Source organism: Numenius arquata, chromosome 3 (assembly GCF_964106895.1).
Source record: "Numenius arquata chromosome 3, bNumArq3.hap1.1, whole genome shotgun sequence".
In the NCBI taxonomy this organism is placed as follows: Eukaryota; Metazoa; Chordata; class Aves; order Charadriiformes; family Scolopacidae; genus Numenius; species Numenius arquata.
In genome coordinates this window covers 75,264,214-75,290,155 of record NC_133578.1, presented here as the reverse complement: position 1 = coordinate 75,290,155, position 25,942 = coordinate 75,264,214, and the positions used below count along the sequence as shown (strand labels likewise).

The 25,942-nt window shown below is 42.8% G+C and overlaps 1 protein-coding gene across 1 annotated transcript in view; it reads right to left on the bottom strand.

Annotated features, from left to right (window-relative positions):
- Nucleotides 1–25,942, bottom strand: part of ADGRB1 (adhesion G protein-coupled receptor B1) — a 203,992-nt gene that overhangs the window by 12,958 nt on the left and 165,092 nt on the right. Inside the window, exons 24-31 of the mRNA XM_074146079.1 lie at nucleotides 24,922–25,007; nucleotides 19,460–19,558; nucleotides 11,206–11,377; nucleotides 9,471–9,566; nucleotides 6,897–6,951; nucleotides 2,318–2,997; nucleotides 1,303–1,338; nucleotides 571–675 (exon numbers count right to left, since the gene is read on the bottom strand). Coding sequence (XP_074002180.1) covers nucleotides 571–675; nucleotides 1,303–1,338; nucleotides 2,318–2,997; nucleotides 6,897–6,951; nucleotides 9,471–9,566; nucleotides 11,206–11,377; nucleotides 19,460–19,558; nucleotides 24,922–25,007 — 1,329 coding nt within the window. The remainder of the gene's footprint in view (nucleotides 1–570; nucleotides 676–1,302; nucleotides 1,339–2,317; nucleotides 2,998–6,896; nucleotides 6,952–9,470; nucleotides 9,567–11,205; nucleotides 11,378–19,459; nucleotides 19,559–24,921; nucleotides 25,008–25,942) is intronic.

Below are 25,942 nucleotides of genomic sequence, written 5' to 3'. Positions count from 1 at the left end.
AAATACCCTCATGCTAATTAGCATGCAGTCCCCAAGAAGTGCTACCACCATCACCTAAATCCCATTGCTGGGGCTTTCCTAAATACCTATGCCCATTACTGCCACCTTGGTTTCCAACCCAGCTCCTGCAGCTGGGGTTGAACATTTCTGCTGTCCCCACCTTCTGCCCAATCTCCCTTCCAGCTAGATTTCCTCAGAACTGGTCTGGTTTCTAGTTCCTACCTACGAGTGGATGGATAGGACACTTGGAGATGACCTAATCGGGGATGCAAAGAACGGACACGGACACAGGGAACAGAAACAAACAGGACGACAGAGACTCCATTCACCAAAACGAGACATAAGGACAGACATTCTCCTTCTGGGCTGCTTACCATGCTGCAGATAAGCTAGTGGTACCTTTGTGACTCTGAATGTCCCATGTGGTGCACGTGCTTGTGGCAACATGCATGGTTAGAAAATCAAGGTGAGGCATTCAACAAGGGCTCCTAATCTTTCCTGCTTCTTCCTGTGCTCCTGCTGGCATTAGAGAGCTCTGGGAGATGATGGTTCTGTAAGTGTCTGACTAACCTTGCTGTCCGTTGTTGGAGACTCCTTCTCCTTCTCTGCGTGCTGGAGTTTTCTGTTCAGGTCTTGGAACATGTCTTGGTGACGTTTTCTTGTGTGCATGATTTTCTGAAGCAAAGACAAGGGACACAGGTCAGGAAACCCTATTCAGCCGCAGAGCAGCAACACATCTTCCCCCCAAAGCTACATATATTCTTAAAACCTGCCTCTGTCTCCCTGCAGGTGCAATCTGCTGTGCCTGAACTACCTCCAAAGTTCATTGAGCACCCCAGTGTAGCACTGCCTTTATTTTCAGGCATGAGATGGTGGGAAAAAGTGGAAAAGACTAATTTTTGACCTTTTGTTTATCCTAAACCTGCAACTGATGACTGTTTATACTGCAGAATTTGTGCTTGACTACAGTCACTACTGCTCCTTCAGCCCTCCGAAAATATTTTGCTCACAGAGAAGTTACAGGCCTTGGGCAAGCCGACGTAGGATTTACAAATGTTTACACAGAAGCTACTGCTCCATAAATTAAGCATGTACCAATATAAGTCACTCATTTGTTTAGCTGCACAGGGTAAGCCTTACTTGGCATCCAGCACAACTCTTTTAACCCACCAGTTTTAAACCCTTGAAGAAGCTCTTTGGCAAAGGCAGCACCCCCAGGAAGGTGCCAGAAAGAAAATAAAACGGCATTTCTTTTTCTCATCCTACACCTAGAAAAGCACATTCAGAAAGGGATGTACTCACCTCAAAATCTAGCTCTGCATACCGGGATTTCCGCCTCTGGGTATTCGAAAGAAAAAGAGATGGGTGAAGGTTAATAAGGGGTTGATGCTGGTGAGTGGGCACAAACTCAACCACACAGTAGATAAAACAGGGAGAGTCCTTCTCCTTTTCCTTCTTCCTACACCTTTGAGTGTCTCTCTGTCTCTTTATGATAGAACATGGCAGTCATTTAGAGGGCTCTTTACCAAAACCCACTGAGCCTTGAGGAGGGTTGAGTATGTGAGTTTGGCCAATTCAAGCTCTGTCCTAGTTATGAGTTTGCAGGTCGTTCACAGAATGGGAAGCAGAGACAGAGCAGTAGATCAGCCAACTGATCTACTGGACCTTTTGAGCACCCCCGTCAACCACGACTGAAGTTTGGACAGCAATGGCCAAGACCTGCTCTCTGACAATAGGCAAGAAAAGGGCCAGATGCCCTAGGATGGAACTCAGCATAAATTCTAAGGTCTAGGGAGAACTGTTAATATATGTAATGAGTTGTCACAGGTCAGAAGGACAGGGCTTCACCTACACAAAACCTCTGACATCTCTCTGATGCTAAGAACATTGCAGGGCATGCCTTAGGGACACTTTACACCTGTGATCACTAGGGTTTTCTCATCTGTATCATGGCTGAAGTCATCAAAATTGGAAACAGAGGCAGAGAATAGAAGGAGAAAAGGTAATACAAGCCACGTGCCTCACACTAAAGTGAACAGTCTTTGAAAAACTAACATTTTTATTGGACTTTGCATTGCCTGTAGGGCTAAAAACAGTTGATCTAACGATGGAATATGTCTGTAGAAGTCGTGAGAGATTTTAAATATTACATTACAAAGTGGTATCACATGCCAGTGATCCCTCATGATAATATAATACTGGCATTGTGTGGGAGGCTGCATTTGGCCTAAGGTGGTTCTCTTGAAACACCTGGTGTGGCCAGTGTTGAGGGCAGGGCATCATTCTGGGCTGAGAAGACAGTCATTCACATGCTCACCTCTAAGGAGCTCATGGAGAGGGTGGAGACAGTCTCACTCTTGGACACCACACCCGAGTTCCCTGAGTCACCTGTGTCACACAGGCTGTTGGGAATCTGTGACTCATTGGAGATATTTTGTGGAGCCAGCTGCTGCTGCTGTTGTATCATGGGGGAACCTTGCACTTCACTGCATGTCATGGTCACAGGCTCCCGTGGAGGACTCTTGACAACAAAGCCTGGATCAGTAGCCATACTGAGGTGGATGAGCCGTGTCTGGGGCATCTGGTCAATATTGATGCTGTATTTGCTCTCGTCTTTGGGTGGTTTGGCCCTTAAGGTAGACGTGTTGGTAGGCAGAATGACGTAGCTGGTGTCCAGTGTTTGCTCTTGTGCCCGGGAGAGTTCGGAGTCCAACTTCTTGAAGATGTCTCCATCACAGATGTAGATGGACTTAGGTGGTTGGTTCTTGTCCTTCTTCAGAGTGAGACTGTGATTGCTGAACTCATTCAGGTTGATGGCCCCCAGGTAGTGTGGTGAGCCCTGAAGATGCATCTTGGAGACGTTGGCTGGAAGACTGTTAAAGTTTGATGACCCCTTCTGGTGATTGAGTTTCAATTTCTCTTCATCTGGCAGTGATGGACGCTTCAGTGTTCCTGTGATGGTTGAGGTCCTGCAGGTGGTGATGTCTTTATTCAGCACTAGGGAGACAGATAAGTATCCTTAGCACCTCACCTGGGTTTTTGTTAAAACATCATTACACCTAGCACAGTCACACCATGCCAGCATGTTCCCTTGGACCTCTCAGAAAGAAGCTATTGTGGCAGAACAATGTTTTATACTGGTTTTTGGTTGTTTGCTTTTTTGGTGGTTTTTTGTTTGTTTGTTTGTTTTTGGTTGTGGGTTTTGTTGTGTTTTTTTTTAAATCCAGGATGCTGGAGGCAAAGCTAGGGAGGAAAAAAAAATTCTCATTTTTGAGAGAGTTCTCTGTGATGGGAATTTTCCAACACAATCTTGGCAAAAACTCCCAACTAAGCCAACACATTGTCATATTGATAACAATATCTTGTATATATATTTAGTATATGTAGTATATGTATATATATGAAATACATATGTTACTAGCCTATGGAGTAGAATTCTTTAAAATAAAAGGTTGCTTTCGTGTCAAAAATTACTTTGATTCAGGAAATAGCTGAAATGCAGTGTTATCAATGATTCAAATACAAATTCTTTTTTAAAAAGTCACTGAACTGCTTCAGGTTACTCTTTTCCCTTGAACAGTTTCAGTGTCAGTAATTTGGTATTTTAAAATACACCGCATTTTTCAAAAACTTTCTAACTGCTCTCCAAAAAGCTTATGTTCTTGTGATCATGGCAAGTCTTTGTGAGAGTTAATTATTTAGTGTTTTCCAATTCCCCTTGAGGAAAGAAAAGAGTGCCATGAATATTCCTTAATAGGAGAAGAAAACCTTAAACTGAGGACAAGGTGAACATGCAATTAGGAGGTATATAAAGGACACACAGACACTCATTCCCACACAACACTGTCCACAACAAGACATCTACTCTTTTTCTGGGCAAAGAATCTATCGCTCAGTTGATTTCAGGCAGCAGCAAACACCTTTGGAAGATAATGACATCAGCCTTGATGTCTCCAGGGGATGGAAATCACAAACTGTGTGGGGCAGGGGCAAAGTGGTGTGGGATTGAAGGCTACTTACCTGGTATTTCAGCACAGGAAAGGAGAAATAAACGCATGTTCCCCGTTCAACCATCTCAGAAGGAAAATAAACCCAAAGGTCCTTTTATCTATTTTTTCTCAATGGACTAGAGACAAGGATCTTTGGGGCAACCTGATACTATTCAGCTGCTCCATCTGGGACAGAGGCAGAACATGACATAGACATCCCATGGGACTGAGGACACACTAATTTTTCTACCAACTGCTACCGGGACTGATGGGTGCTGGAAGAGCAAAGCTCTCCTCAAAGACTACAGAGCAGGTAAGGCAGGATGACAAGGACACCAAGTAGAATAAAAGAACTTTTAAAGAGCTGTTAAATCTAAACACACTGAGTGTAACTATGGCAGCCGCAGTCATCTTGACATTGCTACAGGACGTGCTAGAATAAATCAGAGCATTACAGCATATTCAATGCATACAGTGCAGGAAGATGTTACTGAGTCAAACCCTCCACTTGGGGGTGTCAGTGAGGTTTATTGATTCAGGCTCTTCTCCACGCTCACATCAGCTGCAGAAAGTAGGTTTGGAGAGATCGGCACTTGGCAATCTCCAAGCGTGGAGCAGAGTGAGCTTTCAACACTGGGCCACGGACCAGTGAATCTAAATGAGGAGGTCATGAGCAGTGTCAGCCATATCTACATTCTGTCAACATGAGACCCGGTGCCTCCAGGAGAAACAATGGCCAGAATCCAATGGGCAGAATTCTATTTTTTATTATTCAATAAGCAGGATGTATAGGATGATGCACTATATAGAAAGATCTCTGAAATGGGGACTATTATTAAGTACTTAGCTTGGTGCAGACTAACAGCACTTTATCAGAGAAGGACTATCTCTTCAGGCAGACATCAACAAATATAGCTGTATGCTGGCAAAGGAAGGGAAGCCTAGGATGTTAGCAAGCTGCTTATCCAGGGGCTTCTGCCCTGAAGTCATGTGAAAATGATCACCTCCTTCCTTTCCTCTGGGAAGCTCAATTTGGGAGGAAGAAACTTGGTAGCAGATCAGAAAGGCTCCTTTATTGCAGGAGTTCAGGGTCTGCCTTGGTTTCCAGCACAAGATGGGGTGCTGGCTCTGTAACTGCTTGTGTGTGTCAACACCCAGCCTAGATAAACCTTTGTTGAGCATGTGTTCAAGTCAGACCTGGGCTCACAGGCACCTTTTTCACACGTGATTTTGTGGTACTGAGGTCTTCGGTGTCAAAAAGGAAGGAGGAAGACAAATGAGAAGAGTGAGACAGCTAGAAATTAGATTAGAGAGTGTGAGACAGAGACACAGAAAGGAAAATATGGACAGACCCTGAAAAGAGACAAATGGACAGAAAGAGACCATGAAATAAGATATCACAGGGATAAGTGAGATAAATATACTGTGACTGTGATAAGCATAGGGAGAGGGAGTGAGGCAGAGAGAAGGGCAGGAAAGATAAATAAGATATAGATAGATATTAGATAGATAAATGGTAGTGCCAGTGATAGACAATGCACAGAAACACAGTGACAGAGATAAATGTTGACAGAGGTATAAATACATAAATAACAGGTACAGCACGACAGACAGTTGAGGACAGAGATAAATAAGTGATTGCAAGATAGAGAAAAAAAGATGAATTATAGATAACTACATAAGAAGCAGATAAATAAATTATAGACTAGATAAAGAAAAAGACAAATGAAAGGGACAGGTAGGTAGATGTGTATAGAAAGAGAGAGAGGAGAGAAAAAGAGAAAGAAAGAAAGAATGAGGGAAAGAAAGAAAGAGGGAAAGAAAGAGGGAAAGAAAAAGAAAGAAAGAAAGAAAGAAAGAAAGAAAGAAAGAAAGAAAGAAAGAAAGAAAGAAAGAAAAGAAAGAAAGAAAGAAAGAAAGAAAGAAAGAAAGAAAGAAAGAGAAAGAAAAGAAGGAAGGAAGGAAGGAAGGAAGGAAGGAAGGAAGGAAGGAAGGAAGGAAGGAAGGAAGGAAGGGAGGGTAATAAAAAGAGAAACAGAAGCTTTCCCATGATGGCAACTGAACACACAGTATGTACTGTCCTTGGCTAGGGGAGATCCTGGTTTGGAAGATGTGAATTCTATGCAAGTGCCAAGCAAGCTGGTATTTTTCTTGCTTGGGAGAGGGGAGAAGTCTGGGAGGGTAAATGAAAGCCTGAATATCTACAAAGGGTAAGAAAACATCCCCCAGCCAAATGGTCAGGCATGCCAGGACCAGGAGAGGACAAAACTCAGAGACGAACAGGTAGCAAAGAAGAATCCAGACAGCACAGACACCCCCAGGACAATGAGAGAAAAGGGAGTTATTGGGGAAAGGGACCATCAACTCATGCAGATCTTCAGGATCATAATTTGTGTGATTGAACACACAGCAGAAAGGTGCAGGCAAAGGAGAGACCTGACCCACCTCCATACAGACAGGTAGCTTACAGCTGCACCAGAGGTGGAGCGGTGGGAAGGCTCTCCAGACTCCAGACCTTCTCAAAGACACCTCTCCTGAGCCCAGAGCTGTTTGGGGTTGGTGTGACCCCCTTGGGCAGGGGTTGCTAAAGCAAAGAAGGATCACAGTAGGAAGAGATGGATTCAATCTCTTCTTCCTTGATACTCTTCAATGCCCCATGGGCCATAGGTAAGAAATAATATCTCAGAGGCACGGCTTAATCTTGGCTAAAAGGCCAAGAGAGTTGCGGCAAAACAGGATAAGCAAAGCATAAGGGAGAATTAGGGGAGTTGCTTTCTTTTGGTCAGGGTTGAGAGCAAAGGCAGCCCACGCAAGTACATGCAAGCCACTAAGACACACAAATAAAACAGAAAGGAAAAAAAAATGGCCTAGTTCAATCCCCAAACCAGGTCACTTGTTGATTCTCACCTGTGATGTGCTCACCTGATCTACAAGCCATATCCACGTCCTTCTCAAAATCGGTCTGAAAGACAGAGAACACAGAGGACGTGGTCAAAAGGAGGTAGTGGTAGGGAAGAAATATAATTAAAATATCTCCCTGGAACATATTTATGCACATCCCTAAAAATTAGGGGACAGATTCCTGGCTGATTTGCCTTGGATATATCTCCCCACACATGGTGGATTCGCTTCCACTCATTAAAAGATCTGGGGATGCTGCTGAGAGCGCTCCATACCCACTGGATTTTCTTGCGATCTATCACCAAGTCACATGAAGTGGAAACAAGTCTCTGCTTCTGAAACTCTCAGCGTATAAAATCAATGGTCCCTGCAGGCACAAAGGCTGAAAAACTTTTTTTCAAGCGGTCTGTACAGCCAAATGAAACTCCTTTCTCCTGCCAGTAGGAGTTAATCTTTTTTCTAAAGCTTTTAGCAGATAACATTTCAAAGAACTGGATACACTGAGTCACAGTGGGCCATGAGTTGTCATGGAGTAATGGAAAGGCCACAGACTTGCAAAAGGTAGAAGAGTTCACAGACTATTCCTAGTATCATTTCAGAAAGAAGACACAATATAATTGTATTAATGTGATTAAATGCATTCCAGTTTAGTACTAAGAACAGTGGCGAAAAAAATCCTCAAGTCCTGGGATAAACACTTTAATATTAGCAGGAAAGATGCAAGAGTTTTTGAAGAGCTGGTTGAGGAATTATCTCAACCGTCTTGATGCTAATTTCTTAGTAAACTATTTGGGATATCAAATAAATCTGAAAAGAATAGAAGAGAAATAAGACTGAGCTAAGGTTTAAGTGGGCAAGTAGGATGACACAGAAAAATATAATCTTATTTTTGTGACTGGAGTTCCAGAAAAATAAAACTGAACAGCCTGAACTAGTTCTACCAATGATAAATAGATAAAAGATAGGTTTATATTTAATACCAGTCAACAAGATTTTGTGGAAAACAGTTCTACTCAGCTAAGCTTCTTTTCACTCGTCGGGCAGATTTGGAGACTACTGGAAAAGGTAACGGCAAAAATGCCATCCTGCAAAGCTTTTGATTTCTTTAGTTATAGCACAGCTCCGTCAATATAAAATAACATTGTACCCCTCTAAAAATATCAGTGAGGAGTCATCATTCACGTCTGGATTCCGGAGCTTTTTGTGCTTGAATGTGAAGAAACTGATTGTAAGCTCTCTGCTTCTCAACGCATCCATCAGCGGGGCAGAAGTAAATGTAATCTCACCGCTGAAAAACTTGTGGCTGACACAAAATTTTGCAAGGTGGTTGATAATGAATGAAAGTAGGGAGTTACACAGAGAGGAAAATCTGAAACTTCAGAATATAGCGCTCGGGATGGTGACAATAGAATAACAAATGGAGGAGCCCCATTTTAAAAGGATGGTGAGAATCTGGAGGACATGTGGGAAAGGGTTGTATAAATAATTTGAAGGGAAATGTCTTACAGAGGGAAAATAAAAAAGCTCTGTGTGTTAACTTCTGGAAAGGAAGATTGAGGCTGGATATGATTATGTTGTCTATTATTGAAGGAGCAAAAGTACTAGGCATGCAAGGGGCTTTCTAATTACACATAAATAGGCATAGCAAGAACCTAGGTCTGAAAATGAGAAGATTATGCATTTAAATTAGAAATGAGGCACCTTTTTTTAACAAACACCTATGAGATGTGGTAGAATTGTATATCTCTTGATGCCTTGATTTAAAGATTAATGGCTTGTCGTATATCCTTGTTGTATATCCCTCAATGCTTTAATTTAAAGATTGAAATGAGATCTTGTACCCAAGCACAAGCTACTTAGCTTAGCACAGGAGTGACTGGAAAAACACACCACTGGGTTATGATATTATCCTAATATTAACTAGACATTTTTGGAACTTGTTCAAATCTTGCCGTTGTCCCGATGTCCTTACCTCAGGCTCAGAAATCAAACTTCTCTTTTATCACCTAAATCTTAACACCGAAACGGATGCAAGACGATTCCCCATAGCTTATTCTTCTATGGCCTTATCTAGACTGTTTGGGAAGGACTTACACAACAGGAGCAGGGTTTACAGTGCTTAAACTGTATTCCCAGTGAGGCAAGGTAAACAAATGCACTTTTGGAAGAAAGAAACCCCTTTGAGACAGCATCTTTATAATAATGACCCAACACACTGTGATTAAAACAGTATTAAACTACTGCCTCCTAGCTGTAGCTAGGACAAGGCAGCGTAATGGTGATGAAAAGGTCTGGAAGACCTGGGAGGTACATTTTGGCTTTATATTTTCTGGGACAGAAAGGATGTCACCAAGATGTCTGCAAAACCTGGTGCATAAGTTTGAGCATCTTAATATTACAAAGAAAATAAACTGTGTGAAAGAGATTATGCTGAGTGCTGTTTGTTCAAGCACAGGTTTAAAGGAAAAAAAAGAATAATTATTGCAAAAGCTGTGATAGACAGAGCCTTTTGTTTATCAGTTATGGGTTAAAAATGTCCACAGGTCCCTTAATGATAGACTAGGTGGTAATTTTCCCTACCATTAGCTGAGCGTGTCCATTCTGAAATGACCCCCCAGAGTCTCCATTGCCCTCCTCCTGACGATCCACTACTCGGCACTTCACAGCATCCTGGACCTGCAGGAACAAATGGATTTGCAGAAGTTGGAGTCAGACAGAAATAACAAACCGTATTAAATTCTGCTGAGGACCAAAACAAAAACCAACCAACCAACCAACCAAAAAGGCCCTGGTAGCTCAAACGAACATGGATTCTACTTTAGTAGCATTCAGGTATTCATTAAAAATGGTTTATATGTTACATATAAGCCTCTCCTATGAGGTTTATAGGAGCACCTCTCCTATGAAGACAGGCTGAGACAGTTGGGGTTGTTCAGCCTGGAGAAGAGAAGGCCCCATGGAGAACTTAGAGCCCCTTCCAGTCCCTAAAGGGGGCTACAGGAGAAATGGGGAAGGACTCTATCAGGGAGTGGAGCAATAGAATGAGGGGGAATGGTTTTAAACTGAAAGAGGGGAGATTTAGATTAGATAACAGGACAAAATTCTTTCCTGTGAGGGTGGTGAGACACTGGAACAGGTTGCCCAGAGAAGCTATGGATGCCCCATCCCTGGAAGTGTTCAAAGTCAGGTTGGATGGTGCTTTGAGCAACCTGGTCTAGTGGGAGGAGTCCCTGGTCATGGTGGGAGGGCTGGAATTAGATGATCTTTAAGGTCCCTTCCAACCCGAACCAATCTACGATACATCACATAGTAACAGAGCAACTCAAAAGTTTTCCATGTATCCTGGGTCACCATGTTGATTGCTTCTAGTTGCTTGATTTATATAGCCAAGAATAAAAATATCTCCTATTTTGCAGCTTGCAATACGTTTATGATGGATGCTATTGCATAAATCATTATATTAGGGTCTACAATATCTGATTATGATTCTATATCGGCTGTAATATATATCTGAGCCCAAACTCACTGAAATCAATGGAAAAAAATGCCAGTGACTGCAATGGGATTTAAATGCAGGCCCATATTCATAATGCAATTAGTTGAGCGAGGCTGAGCCAAGCCGGTGCTGTAATTCCATTGATTTCATTGGCCTGACATAAGAAATTAATCTGTTTTACTTAATTTAAAGGAGCTGTAAGAAGATAAAATGAATATTGAAAAAAACCTCCTTCCTGTCTCTGTTATTAATAGTCTATCCACTCAGTAGGATGAAAAGAATAAAAGAAACATAAAAGATTCATCCTTTTCTTCCCTGATATAATTTACCATTTTAAATCTCCACAGGGAGGCTGGAGAGAATTTACTCAATTTCCTTGCTTGATTATTGCTAGCTTTACATTCTATCTCGAATATCTAGGTGCCAATGCTAACATACAATTATTCTGTAAACCTCGGTGCAAGTTTCCCCTCTCGAAATCAAAGAAACATATTGTTTTCCTTAATATTCCATTTTTGGAGGTAGGGTGTAAACATCCCGGAAATACTAAATTTGGCATTAAACAAGCAAAACCTGACAGGTTAGTTAGAAAGCATGCTAGTCTAAGACTGTCCCCCAAAATCCACTCAGCATGACAACCATTGACTCGTCCCTCTTTCCTTCTGACTGATATAGTCATGGTCATTTTTGTGGTCATTGTCTACATGAATTTGAAAGTTCATAGGATTAGAGAAGCTACCGGGTTGACTGGACATTTGTCAGATGTTTTCTATGGGAAGTATGTTGGTTACATAAAAGAGAACAACTCATTCATCTCACCTCCCGCCTTAGGATGCAATGGACCATCACAATGACAAAGCCCTCCAATGAGTCAAAGACAGCGAAAAGGATCTGGAAGAGTGCTGACCGCCGATCTGTGATTGCCAGAACTGCGGACATCCAGGTTAGAGCCAGGAGAGGTAGGACCACGCAGGAGCTCCAAAGGGATGCCCTGTTAAGGGAGAGGAAAAGAGAATTCAGCTCCACTTCAGCCTCTCCCGCTTCCATGTGGGATGCTAATTCAGCCTCCTGATCCCATGGGGCTTCAGAAGACTTCTTCAGCAAACGTACACTTGTGCTAGATGTCTTCTGAGTCCCCGTCACTGGGAAGCAGGAAGGTGCTTTGCACACTCACGCTACCAAAACAGGTGACACACGTTTCTACGGGAGGGACTACTTTTTGATGGTGCAGTCATGCATAAAACTTGAGGTGGGGAGGAAGGATGCAGATACCTCACTCCCCCTTTCACACCCTTCCCCCTCTGTGTCACTACTCCACAACGATGGCACTTCCCAAGGAGGGGAGACAAAATACAATCACTGTAGGTTGCCAAAGGGAAGGGGAACAGCTGCAGCAGAGACTGGTTTGTCACGATGGCTGTCGATACTTGGGTCACAGACACTCGGACTTCCACAGCACATGGAAGACACCAACAGTGGGGACGTGTCACGGTTTCAAGTGACTAAAACGGACAAGCATAGAGCTGATGTGGAGACTGTTATTTTACTGTTGTTCCCTTACTCTACAGCTGGTGGTCCCTATGACACTATGTCAATTAACATCAGCAGAACCAATACCTCACCCAATTTTTCTGTGAACAGAAAATTTTCTGCTTTCTTGTGTGATCTCCCCAGCTGAATGTGTTGAAAAAAAATACAGTTGTTCCTATATTTAGTAATTATTGTAAATTAGTTCATTCCTGGCTGGACATTCTGGGTTAAAATAACTTAAAATTCAAGCCCCTTCTTAATTCACAAGACAGAAAACCAGAAAAAACAGTTTTCTGTAATGCAAGTACTGCCCCACGAACTTCCACTTTATCTATGAATGATGGCTCTGGAAGTGGGAAAGCAGCTCTGTTTCCATGGACTATTTAGTCATTCAGCTCTCTGACCAAAAATGCTCCTAAGCAATTTTAACAGTTTACTGGGAAGATTTTAAGCTGTCAGTCATCCTAAATACTTGGCAGCACTGGTGCAGCAAAAGCACTAGGAGAATTTCTCTGTGGGCTTTTATCTAACAGATAAGAGTAGATCTATGCACAGGCTGAATAACAAGTTGAGCTTCAAGATTTTTCTGTGCAGAAAACCTCAGCCTATATACTAAAAAACAAATACAGGCAACACAATAAATTACAGGACAGATATCATGACACACATTTTACAGTACTTACATGGGACTTGCTTACCATTTTCTGTTATATGATCAAGTTTTTAATAATGTTTACTTGCTGGTTATCCAGGTACTGCTCTCACAGACCTCAGTGAGAGTTTTACCTGACCAAAGCTGGAGCTTAGACACAGGGATGGACATCAGGCTGTAACGCCCTGGCTTCAGTTAAGAGTTTTTCAAGGATTGTTACATCAGTTCTGCTGTAATGACCACATACTCAAGTGACGGGTTATTTTTATAATCACAATGATACCCGGATTACAAATATTTCCACAACCTGTCCAAACTCAGATGTGTTCCTTCGTGGTATTATTAAGCAATGCAATTTACCTAAGGGAGCAGCTAAATGGAACACACTTTTTTTTTTTCAATTAAAACAAGCATTATGAGACTTCCATGTAAGGTAAGGGCCATGACATAATCTGATACCTTGTCTTTTTATACAGGCTGACAAACTGTATGTTATTTAATGTCTATCACGTAGTGTAATTTCAAAGTATTATTCAAAGCCAGACAGCCCTCAACCAAACAACTCCTAAACAGAAAGTTTTTATTCCACTTCTCCCTCACCCCTCTGAAACCTGCCTCATCACACTGAAATCTCTCTTTACTATCATTTGCAGTGGTGCATTAATAAACCTGGCTGAGCAGTAAGTGCAGTGAAAAGAAATCAGAGGCAGAAAAGCCAAAGGGAAAGATAAGGCTTGCTCCATGACAAGCCACTCTAGATGTGCCTTCCATGCAAGTATCGGCAAACACAGCCTGCCTGATGCATGGCTTGGTAGATGAAGCCAGTCCAGTGGCAACTTGCAATTGTGATTGCTGGAAACCAGCAAAGTCAATAGAGGCTGCTACAAAACGTCTGTCCCAGACTTCTCTGCTTCCTGGAATTAACTGGTCTCCCAGTATACTTTTAAAATACACACATATGTGTACGTTATTACGACCAATGTGCAAACAAGAAACCTGGCAACTACATCTGAGAACGGATCTGACCCATAAGTACAGGCCTTTCGAAATTTGGAGGGGCTTTCTGTTCTTGAAAAGAACTGCATCATCGGAGAGACAATGATTTGGATCTGGATCCAAGATTTAGATGTGGATTTGGGGTTGCAAGGGATGCTGCTGTGGAGGTAAATTATGTTTCTCTTTGGCAAGTGGTTAGATTTCAATCCACTGGCTTCAAAACCTACTTTTAAAAAAATATGCAGGCACCCTGCTTTAACAAGGCACTGCTTGAGTCCCTTCGCTATCCAGAGCACAGATGCAATGTTCCATACCTACAGTGGGCTCCCTTCAGAGCTCCTGCTGTCTTCACACTGGACTCAGTGCGTCCTTCCCAGCCCCTTGTTCCATGTGTCTCCATGTGGGCAAACTATTCGACTTTCTTAGGAGTCGAGACATCCCGATGGACTTCACTATTGCTACCAACATAAGCAACTTTAAATCACCACTTAAATCTCTGCCCTTCCAACCAGATGATGTAAATATCATCTACCCTTCCAACTCAGATGATGAAAACGGTATTAACGCCACATACTCAGCTGGAGTAAATCAGGATTTTCCCAACTGAGCTGTGCTGACTTACACCAGCTAAGAGTATGGCCTTTTGGCTCTCTTTTTGATTCACCTTGCAGATGCCTTTTCAACAATATTCACCCCTTACAAATGTTACGGAAATGTTGCCTGACACTTAATGCATAATCTTTATTCTCAGGCAGCAGGTGGCAACAGGTCATAGGAATGTAACTGACTTTAATTTCACTTTCGGAGCTCTGCTTAGCTTTTGAAAGATTAAATTCAAAAAAAGTTCCTTTTAAAAAAATATCATATCAAGACTGAAATTTCAGAAGAAAACTCAGGGGAAGATAAGTGAGTTTCCTGTGACATTGCCCTTACTTCTACTTGCTGTGAGCTGAATTCATAGCAGAACTCACACTTCTGCCACCTTTCCATCTGTCCCCTCTTTAGGAGGTACTGTGCATCCTTAAAAGATTCCAGAATAACTTATAGGACCTCAGAAACTTCACATTTTGGTGCCACGTGATCTGAAGTGCAATGATGATGATCAATTATATAATGGCACTGTGATTATTTAATGACTTTTCATTATGGGTTGTCTATGATCAATGAATCCAGGATTTTTATTGCTTGAGACAAAGGAATTAGCTGGCAGATCCTCTTATTTGTCCCGTACATGACAGCACTCATGATGAGTGACAGCAACATCAAGGGAAGATCGTGACACGTGGAAGCATGATGCTGGTGATGCATGGTGATGACCATGACATGACGATGTCACCCAGCAGTACAGTTGTAGTGTCACGTTGTTCCTCCCCACCACACCACGCCACTGCTGCATTGCAGAGGAAAGGCGTTACTTTGGGACATGGCAATGCCATAGCGCAACCAAACAGAATGACAATGGCGTGTGACAACGTGGCCATATGATAACATTGTCCACAGCTTTATCCAGCATGGCAAAGACTTCACCTTATGAGAGCACAGAGCAGACCCAGCTCTGGCCACAAGCAGATGATGGCCTTTGGTCAAAACGTCAACAACTAGCTGTGGTTTTGTGCTTTAGCTGGGTGGCAGCCTTGAGAGTCTTCACCTTTGCAAATGAAGCAGGATAAACTGATGGCACTTAGAGGACAGCAATGAAAAGAGCGAAAAAAAAAATGTTTTTGGAAACATAGATCTACATGAAGATTAAGAGGCCTACACCCTGACAAAAGGCAAGTGCAGGCAGACAGAGAACATGCCAACAAAGATGTAAAGGGTCATTATAAAGAAGTAAGTGATCAATTCTTCTCATTACTCAACACTGACAGGGCAGCCAGTACCATAAGCTAAAGAAGCAGCAGAAGGAAAAATAACTTTACAATTCAGAAAGCAGCTCCTGGAGGGGAGCTCTGAAAAGGGAGATGGCAGGTGGACTCAAGACGTGAGAAAATGGATGACTCTCTTATGTGCTGCACAGAGTGGCACATGATGCTCCGCTGTTCTGATGATTCCTGAATCACAGCGGTTCTGCTACAGGAAAACCACAGTACAAAGATTTCTTTTATTCATTATGTCATGTGTTATCCCTCCTCTAACTTGTATTCCTCCTAAAATCCCTTTAAGTCAATGCCCATATAACCAAGATAGGAAATCTGTAACTAGGAAAGGGGGTGCACTGTGCACGCATTTTCCCATGCCCAGGCAACACAGGAACATAAGATATTATTTCTGTTTCCTCCAGAAGATGATTCTTCTCTCAGATGCTGCAATTTGAACCATATAACTAGGGGAACAGGAAATCAAGTGCCTCTAAATGAGATGAGCAGGTAACGAAGTATCTATGGACAGACTGCTTGATTATTCAACCCTAATAAGGGCAGTTGTTCTTTGACAGTCCAAGCAAGAGCCTGCTGGGCTCAAGTATTATTCCCAGGTAAGGATACAATTTCAAATTCCTTGAACTATGAGAACAACCCTCTCCTGAGGAACAGCTTCCTTCATAAAACCAACCATGGAAGTATTGATTCACATTAGTTGTGGAACTACAATATAGAAAATTTAACATCTAAGACTTCCTAAAATGACTTTGAGCCAAGAAAAAGAACAAATTCCTTAGATGGGAGAGCTGACATGTGAGCTTCTGATGACATAAGAGGGATGATGCATGAGAAGGGTCATGAGGACTCCCTGACATTGTCTCTTGAGTGGGTTGCCTGCAAGAAAAATACAGTATGCCAAGGCCTTAGTCTTCAGCCAGTCTCTTCCCTTTGGTCAGAACTTGAGAGTCCATATTTGTAATGCACTTCCATCCATCCATCCATCCATCCATCCATCCATCCATCCATCCATCCATCAGCAGTCCCTGGTATCTGCACTAGAAGTCCTCATTCACAGCAAGTACAAAGAAACGGGTTGCCCCTGAAATATTTTTTCCCTGTCTCAGATAGAAAATTTTCACAGGTAGCAAAGACAAATTAATTATAAAGCAGTATTTCACAGGCTGAGGCGACCCTACAGGCAGCAATAAAAGGAAGGAAATGTGGGAACAAACATCTTCCAATGGCAAAATATGCCCAGTATCTTCTCCAGAACAACCTAAAGGGAAGGGGGTTTTTAACCCACACTTGTCAAGTCTGGCTAACCCTTAACAGGCCCTAGACATCCAAAGCTTGCCTTTGTAGCATTTCCCAAGTCAAGAACTTGCACAGTTTCCAGTGCATGTTTTTTCACAATTACTACCTGCTTTTCCAACAGCGGTTTACCGTGTTTTCCCTTAGTTACACATGCCCTTCTCTGACTGTTTCTCTCTTAAACACAGATATTACCGAAAAGAGTTGCTCCGAACGCCTATGATTTCCGAAAGCCAAGAAAAATGGACAAAAGGATCTATCCTTTCATACCATGCTATCTCAGAAACGAGACTCTGAAACCTGTGGGAGGTAAGTTGGAGAGGGCAACCCCACCAGGAACAAGGCAGGAACATCTTTGATGTGTTCTCTACCAAACAGCTCTGGCTAATTCCAGGTCAGAGAGGAGCCAGAAATCCTCATGGCATCTGTTTTACATTATGAGACTTCAAAACTGAACGGCAAAGCTGGTCCAAGGTCTGGGATGAAGGCCAGCAGAATGGTGGCAGTGGCATGAAGCATAATCAGGGCTTTGCCTTATTGACAACCTCATTTACGATAGATTTGGAGGCAGGAAACCAGAAACAGTTCAGCTGCAGAATGAAGTGGACAAAAAGGGTAGATGAGGGCTTAGTGAACTGATTTGTGTATTACTCAGTGGTCCCTTTGCAAGGACAAGAGCATAGGAGGGACTCTTTGTCAGGAGATGTAGTGACAGGACAAGGGGTAATGGTTTTAAATTGGAAGAGGGGAGATTTAGACTAGATATTAGGAGGAAATTCTTTACTGTGAGGGTAGTGAAGCACTGGAACAGGTTGCCCAGGGAAGTTGTGGATGCCCCATCCCTGGAGGTGTTTAAGGCCAGGCTGGATGGGGCTTTGAGCAACCTGCTCTAGTGGAGGTGTCCCTGCCCATGGCAGGGGGGATGGAACTTGATGATCTTTAAGGTCCCTTCCAACTCTAACCTTCTATGATTCAATGATTCTATGACACTTCAGGACAAACAACAAAACCAGCACTGGAATTTATCATCTAAGGTATTCTATCTGCTGGGGAAAAAAAAAAAATGACAAGAGCCCTCCAATTTCTATCAAACCACTTAAACTAGAAAAGCAGGATAAGTAGGAGATCTGGACTTCATATCCTTTTTTTTTTTTCTGATTTGAAGATGAATCAGAAGATGTGATTTATGACAGACCAATGTCAGACAATATGGAAGAAGGATTTAAGATTGTTTTACTTTTTAAATGAGTTTAATATGAACTGAAAGCCTCTCCTGTTTAACAGTCTAATTTATTAATAGCAAAGCTTCTGCTGGTTTAGCATTCCTCTGCAGTCGCAGGAAACCAAAATGCAGTGACCTGCTAATTCCAGACTTGTGGTACGCGTGTCTGGACCAACGCCATCTCACCAGCTCAGCTGGGCACTGTTGCAAAAGGTAAGTAAATGACTTCAGCAGTGAAAAATAAATGAGATTTTGTTGAGTTCTTATGTTTCAGAAACTGCTAGCTCTTAATAGAGGTGATTGCGTGTTCTCTCTTCCTAACAAAAATTGGCTGTTTTTTCAGAAATGAACACTTTTTCCCTAAACTCTTTTGGATTTTATATAAATGGCTCAGTTTCCATAAAAAAAAAAAAAAAAAATAAAGGAGAAAACCTTGAGTTTTCATTTTCTTCTCTATTTCTCCATTTTGAGATTTGGCACTCAGCTGACTATTTTTTTTTTTAGATTACTTAAAGGTAGGATTTCTCAAATTGCAAATGTCTAGATCTGAGACTCTTTCTTTCACACATTTTACATATATTACTTTAGACATCAAAACTGAAATACAGCATCACTTGGAAATGGTGTAGATAATAACATTTCAAAAAGGGGAGGAAGGAAGAAAGACAAACCTTCCCTCATCGCTCTCCCTCCTACCTTAACCTTTGGGAAAAAAGCCAACTATATAAATAGCAACAATTTCTCCAGCAGAACAAAGCTCTGGCATTTTCGTAATTTTATTATATTTTTTTTTACTAACTCCAGCAGCATCTAAGAAAAGACTTAACAGCATTTGGCTTTCGTAACTCAGAGCTATGAAACACCATCAGATTTTAAGAACTAATTCCAAGTGTTTTTAGGGGTCGTAAAAGATGCAGTCAACAGTTATCAAATCAAGACTGCAGCCCTACCAGATACTAAATGTAACTCCAGCCTTTTAAAAGAGAAAAAAAACACTGAGAAGTGATTCACCAACTCACTGAAATCATACTCTAAGCTTTGCAGCCTCTGGAGTGAAAAACTCAAGCACATGCTAAAGTGTTTGACAAAGCTGGAGTTTGAGACCCCCGTCTACCATTAAAATTAATGGGAACCACATCTTTAAGTCTGTAACTCCGAGAAGTAAATTAAACATATACCCAGGTTCTAACAAATGAAGAATCCCTTTGTCTTCCATGGGCTGCTCACATGCTTAAATCTAAGCATGTCAGAAAGTGCTTTTCAGGATCCAGCCCATCAGCTTTTGCTCCAGGGATGTTGCGGGAGCCCTACACTTCTCATGGCCCACAGAATGAGGTCAGGGAGAGTCAGGGATGTGGGGAGGTGGGCAGGGACATGGGGAGAGAAAACAAACAAGGGTTGGTGAGTGCAGGGAAATGGAAGAGGGAAATAAAAAAATATTAAAAAAAAAAAAAAGAAAGTGGAAAGAAAGAAAGAAAAGAAGTTGAAATTAGAGGAACTAACATGGCGTTACTGGTGGCTGTGGCCGAAACTTCAGCAGAAGAAACTACTCCACACTTGGAACATTTGAGCGTCATGCCGTAAAGGGGCACTGCCATCTGACTGCAATTAAAACCAAAAGACTGAAACAAAACAAAACACTTTGCTTATGAACACAAACGTAGAAAGGAAAGGGAAAGAGAAGCCAAAAGAAAGAAAGAACGAAAGAAAGGAAGAAAGGAGAAAGGGAACCAACCAACCATACCCAGTTTGAAAAGAGAAATGAAAGACAGGCAGGAATAAAACTCTCATCTGTACCACTCCAGATGAGGGAAATGGGAAAAATGTACAATTCAGAGACGTGTTGGTGCCGCTGGAGAGGGTGGAACTGTGTTGGTGAATGTTTTGCCAGATTCAGGGTGTCTCTCTCTGGCACCCATGGAAGAGGAACCAGTACTGCTCTCCCAGTCTCCACCTCCTTCTTTTGGTTTGTTTTTGAGAAATTCCTCTTTTCCCTCCTGGCCTTTTTGCTCCAAAACAAAAAAGGTGGCAGGGTTGTACAGTAGAAGGCAAGAAGTAGGGCTGTGGGAACTGTGTCTGGTTGTCTTCTTTCCTAAAGCAATCAAAGGGATAAGTCATGTATTTTTCTCCACTGGCCCTTGTGTGCCTTTCTCTCCTGGTCTTGGTGGGGATACCTACGTAGCAGCTGACAACACCAGGAGATAGGCCACTCTTTGGTTGCTTAATCTGTGATGAAAGACATGCAAATGGGACTGGTTTATGTCCTAGAAGCCTGAGCTTCAGTGTTTTGTAAGACCATCAACCTGCCCTGAAGGGGGCTGGACTGGCTGCCTACTTTTGAGACATCGCTTCTCTCAGACCTCATTTTGGAGCTGAAAATATCTTTGGGATGAACCCTGAGACTCATTCACATCAGTTGCTCCCACTTTTTCTGGATGGGATCAACCACAGAACCTGGCCATTGTGGGCTGCTGGCATAAGGGGCTGCAGGGATCTGCTAAAGGGCATGTCCTCTTGATGTTTAGAAGCTTATGTGTGTGAACCCACCCAGCTGACAAGCCAGCTCTTACTCAGGAGTCCAGAAGCCACATTAGCTTGGCATCGGCACTGTTTCTTCCCAGAATTTACTAGTTTGTGTGCACCCCCTGATTTGCACAGATTACATCCACAGCAGATCTGGCTTAAAAAATGGGCAGGAGTCTGCAAAAGGTCCTACAGACCTACATGCAGTGCCTGATATCAGACAAGGCATGAACATCACTGCCAAAGGACAGCAGGTCTGTCTTTCTTGGGTGATGGCAGTGCAGCTGGTAAGGGGTGATGTTTTCAGGTACCAGGCATTGGGGGTCCTACAGCCCTACCCTGCCTGGGAGAGAGATTAGGAAAATTGACAGATTATTTCTTAATTTTTACGGCTTTGTGTTCAGTCTCACTGCAAAAAAAAAAAGGACATCCCCATGAACACCAACACAGCATTATCAGTGGTCCTAGTGGCCCACTTTCAAGTGGCTATTGATTGATCTTTTAATTAGTTACAGTGACATAAGCCATTACTCCTTTCCAGAATAATGGCTAAGGTATCCCACAGAAACTTTCAGCCTTCAGACACAGAGAAAATTAGCTTCTGTGTCAATAGATACGTATCTTCCAGGAAGGATGGTCTAAATCCAGTGAGGACAATGGCTGAACCAAAGATAAAGTGGGTCTTGAGAGGCAGTAAGTGCACGACCCTTAAAAAGAGACAGCTTATCCCCAGATCTATCAGCCACAAAGAACAGATAAGCAGAGAGACAGAGAGAGGCAGAGATAGGCAGCAAAAAGAAAGTAGATCGATTTGAGGAATTTGATGGAAAACTATACCAGAAAAAACATGAATGACACCGAATCACAAAGAACTGGCCAAAAGACCACTATAACACACAACTGTAACTGCTGTTGGGGTATATTTATGCAGAAAGTTGTAAGCAGCAGGCAGAGATGTGGATACATTTATATTCTAATTTGTTCTTGTTGGGGGCATGAGGTTGTTAATATATTGAACTTCTGAGGCAGGTTTATATTGGTGCCTGTATGTATGAAAGGGTAGCTAGTGAAATAATCACAGTGAATAATGCATTCATTTAATTTAGCTTTTTCTGCTTCCTAAATATCCACAAACAGCTCACGGACTCATCTGGTGTGTTCACTGGAGCCTGGACGTTGCTACCTGTTATTGAACAGTGCTTTACACCACGCATGGCCCAAAGAGCAGGAGCACCGCTTCCAACATGAAACATTCCCAGATGAAGGGTGATCCGAATCTGTTCCTATTTTAATGTAGTTATTATCTTTCCAATTACTTTCTCTATGTGCTGACAATCCAGCTCTGTTACACCTCTCCAGGACACTTGCACAGAGAGTATTTCAGACAAGGTATTGGGGCAAACTTTCTCAAGTCCTCTCTATAATCAACAGAGAGATAAGAAAACATAAAGGTCCTCTAAGGGGCAAGTTGGAACAACTGAACAAGGCTCCCGTCTCTCTCCAGTAGTTACGGAGGAAGCGTAGGGAGATTAAAACTCAGCAGGCTAAAATTAGCCTTTGTGAATACACCCTATAGTCTCATTCTTCTTCCCTGGCTGCGTGAGCACCCAAATGCTTCTGGAATAAATGCTGGCTGAATAAATTTAAAATTCATTTTAAAGTTTCCTGCATCTGGTATTAAAACACTCTTTTTTAGTAGCATGCTCGTCAACAGAGCTCAAACACTGATCGGGAACGGAGACCGTTCTGCTGGGAGACACTTCCACAGTTTTCTCCCGTGCCCAGACAGGAGTTGGGGCAGTTGTGTGCATTTCTCCACCTCTCCAGGAAATCACACTCAACTCTCTACAGCCTGGACTTGTGATATATCTATAAAGTCATTGCCGTTAGAAAGTCAACGTTTTCTGACAGATGTGACAACAGTAATCATAGCAATTTCCTCTGTTAAGTATAGGGCAAAACCTATCATGTCTCGGTTATTATTTCGCGGGAACTGTTAGCACTGATTTATTTGTGGCAACCGATCTGCGGTTTGTGTGCTGGGCTCCACTTAGTGTTCAACAGGTCTTTTTTTTCCTCCTCCTTCTGTTTTTTTTTTTCCCTTTTGCTTTTGTTTTTGCAACACTGAACCATACTTCTTGCCTCTGCTAAAGGAAACACAACGTTTCTTTATACCATCTCCTCAGATCCAAACATCTCCAAGGCCGTTACTCGTTCTGATTATCTTCAGATCTACCTTCCAACACGGTTCCCAAGCCCAGGCCAGAAGCAGATAGCTAAAGGGAAGGGGCACCAGAGCTCTCAAAAGTGCTACCGCACTCTCAGCGGGTGCACTTCCAAAGGAGAACAAAATCACTGAGCACAGAGAAGGCTTAAAAGTGCTGCACACACACACACGGACACGAAAGAAGGGGGGGGAAAAAGAGAAAAGGAAGAAAAAACAAAGAACATCAGAAAAAAAAATGACTTTTTTTTTTGCTTTGCAGGTTTTGTTTTCAAAGTACAGCTATGAATGTGATCAATAACCAGGTGCTATGTATTAAATAAGGTCATTCTGTATGCAGTTTAGGTTAGAGAGGGAGAGACTGATAGACAGGAACTTGCTGCTCTGCTAATCCAATAAACCATTTATTTCAGCGCTGACTTTCAAGTGTAATTGTCTTGCTACAGACTCTGCCAGCAGTTTGGCTATTTTCTTGAGTTCTCTCTTTGTAAAGGGCATCATCCAGAATAAAGCATGCGCTTCTTAGCAGCTGCTTTAAGCAATGCACCAAGGTCACTTCAGTGGGTACCTCTTCAACCCAGCAGCAGCTGGTACCTCTGGTCATCCAAACGTGCCTAAATCTCCTCTTGTTACTGTGACTGTGGCACTGCTCAGGCATCGAGATTCCCTTCTTTGCTGCACCGAGGGTATGTCAACATGGCTGATAAAACATGAATCTTAACATGTTTCTCCCGTGGCTGGATAGGAACTCGCTTCTGCCCTCAGTTTTGCTGCCACCACTCAACTAAAAACCACTTCCACCAGAACTACTCAATAGTGCAATGACAGGAATATTGAACCTTGTCTGTACTTTCTGCCTCTGCCTTCTGAGACCCAATTTTAGGGCCCAAGGCTTTTGCAGCACAGCAGTGGATAAAGCAACTTATCCTCTCTGTGAAGCCTGGGAGTGCAGCAAACAAGACTACCAATATCCAAAATCCTTCTGCTTTCATAGACAGACTATGGTGGAGACTCCTTGTGTCTTCTCCAGCAACTTCCTAAGGTTTTAGGCTCTGCCTGTTGCATTGGTGCAGAGGCACTGGAACACCTCTTCCTCTCCTTGTCTCTTTGTAAACAACCTCTTCCTTCAAGAGTACAATTCTTATCCACAGTGATAAATCAAATGCCATCAATGGACAAGTAAGACCTTACAACTGTCTTTCCTAGCAGCAGGTAAGGAGATAGTTCCTCTGACTCCACCACCAAGCCAAGTAAGGCAGTGGAAAATAACATACTAACATCAGCAGCCAGGCTGACCTGTGCATTTGATTTGACTCGGAGTGTCAGCATGTCATTTCTGTCCTTGGTTTGAAGCGTGGCATTGCCGAGAGATAAAGCCTGAGCAAGCTGCAGACTTGTTTCTAGACATGAAGACGAAGGGGGGGGTGTCATCCTGCTGGAGTCAGTGATGAAATAGACCTTGTTAACAGAGTTTGGAAGTAACCCAACAGAGAGCCCTGACAGTAGCTGCCACCTCAGCCAACTCCTAGTAAGACTAAGGTGATAAGAACTATGGATTTGATTAATACTACAACGAAAATCAGGTAACAACCCCAGGCTTCAGAGATGGAGGGTGGGGTGGTGGCTGTGGAGAAGATAAAGAACCTCAGGTGGCATCAACATTTTTTCTTGCAGAAGAGGTATCTTTTTTACTCCTTACACAACCATCCATCTACTAATCTGTTCACTGCCAGACCTCCAAACACCCTTTCCTTAGAAGTATCATCACCTACCTTTGCTGTCCCTCAGCCACCTGCCAGCCATTAGACATGGTTTCTCTTGTTACACACCCCTTGCCACATGCCACACTCAGCAACCATGAGTCCCTCTCTCATCCGGCTGCTGTCTCCAGGAGATAGTGAGAAGAGTCACTTTGCTCTCCCTAATCCTCGGGAGGATACACAAGCCTGGGCTGAGGCCATTTTAACAAAGAGATGAACTTCTAACCTTCCTCCATAGTAACACACTGCTGCTTCTTGGGTCTTGTGTCTCTGCTGCACTGACAAGGCAGAGAGCTTAAACCAACCGGGATTTTTTTTTCTTTCATTTTTGTTTAAATCTGCTCCTGCATTTTGTTTGCATCTCCAATCTCTCTTTGCATTCCCTGCCTGGTTATTGATCACAATCTTGTTTCATTTTGTTTTTTCATTCTTTACTTAGATGTATTGATAAGGCATACCCTGCCCGTTCCTTCAGTTTCTTATCTGTTATTCCATCTTTGGATACAAGTTTGTTAAAAACCAGAATGCCAATAACCATGTTCACCTGTTGAAAGAGAAACAACACACAGTTTTGTTCTCGAGTAAGTTAGGTCAAACTGGGTAGACAGAAGGAAAAACCCAACAAGTCCTTCCCGTTTCTCCCAAAGCTTGATAGCACGGTCACACTTCTGCAGGCCACCACCCTTTCTGTCCCTTCTCCACCCTGTCCCACCTCCCTTGGCCATGCATCAGTGAGTTCAGGGCAGCATAATGCAGCTGGCAGCAGATCAGAGAGATCTCCATGAACCAGGACAAGACTGTAAAGGGCTCAGATTGCTGCAGGGCTGTTTGAAGCTTGATGCTTGCTCGAGGTCTAGCAAAGCAAACCATAGGCACAAGAACAATTTTTCATGGTAATACAAAGAGAAAATGGCCAATACAGGGGAGAGTAGTGGGTTGACACCAGCTACTTTCAAAAGTGCCTTCTGGAGTCTCCGCTACCAAAGCAGCAGCCTTAAGAGGATGGGGTGGTGCGATGAAGACAGCTTGTCACAGTTCTTTCTCGGTGTACCAGCACTGCTGCTCTCAAAATAAGAGGTGGAGGGGTGCTGGAGCAAGTGGAAACATCAGCTACTATGGTGGGATGTCTTGAGAGATACTGCAGATGGCACAGCACGTAGATGAACCATCCAGCCATTTCCAAAAAATCAGGGGCAGGGCAACTGCGTGCAATCCCTCATCCTGCTTCGTCAGGGTGAGACCACGGATGTCTGTGTCAATCAGGTATAAATATTCACAGTGAAATACAGACTGTGCAGAGCTGAGGTCTTGCAAAGTGATGCTAAACTCCTCCCTGTGCCTTTCTGCCCGCATTCGCTGCTGCCAGCTGCATCTGCTTCCCAAACTTCACCCAAACCTCAGCAACCTCTGAGTGCGAACACAATCGGGGACACATGAGCACCACCCTCTCTGTGGAGGCACAGTATTGATGGTGGAAAA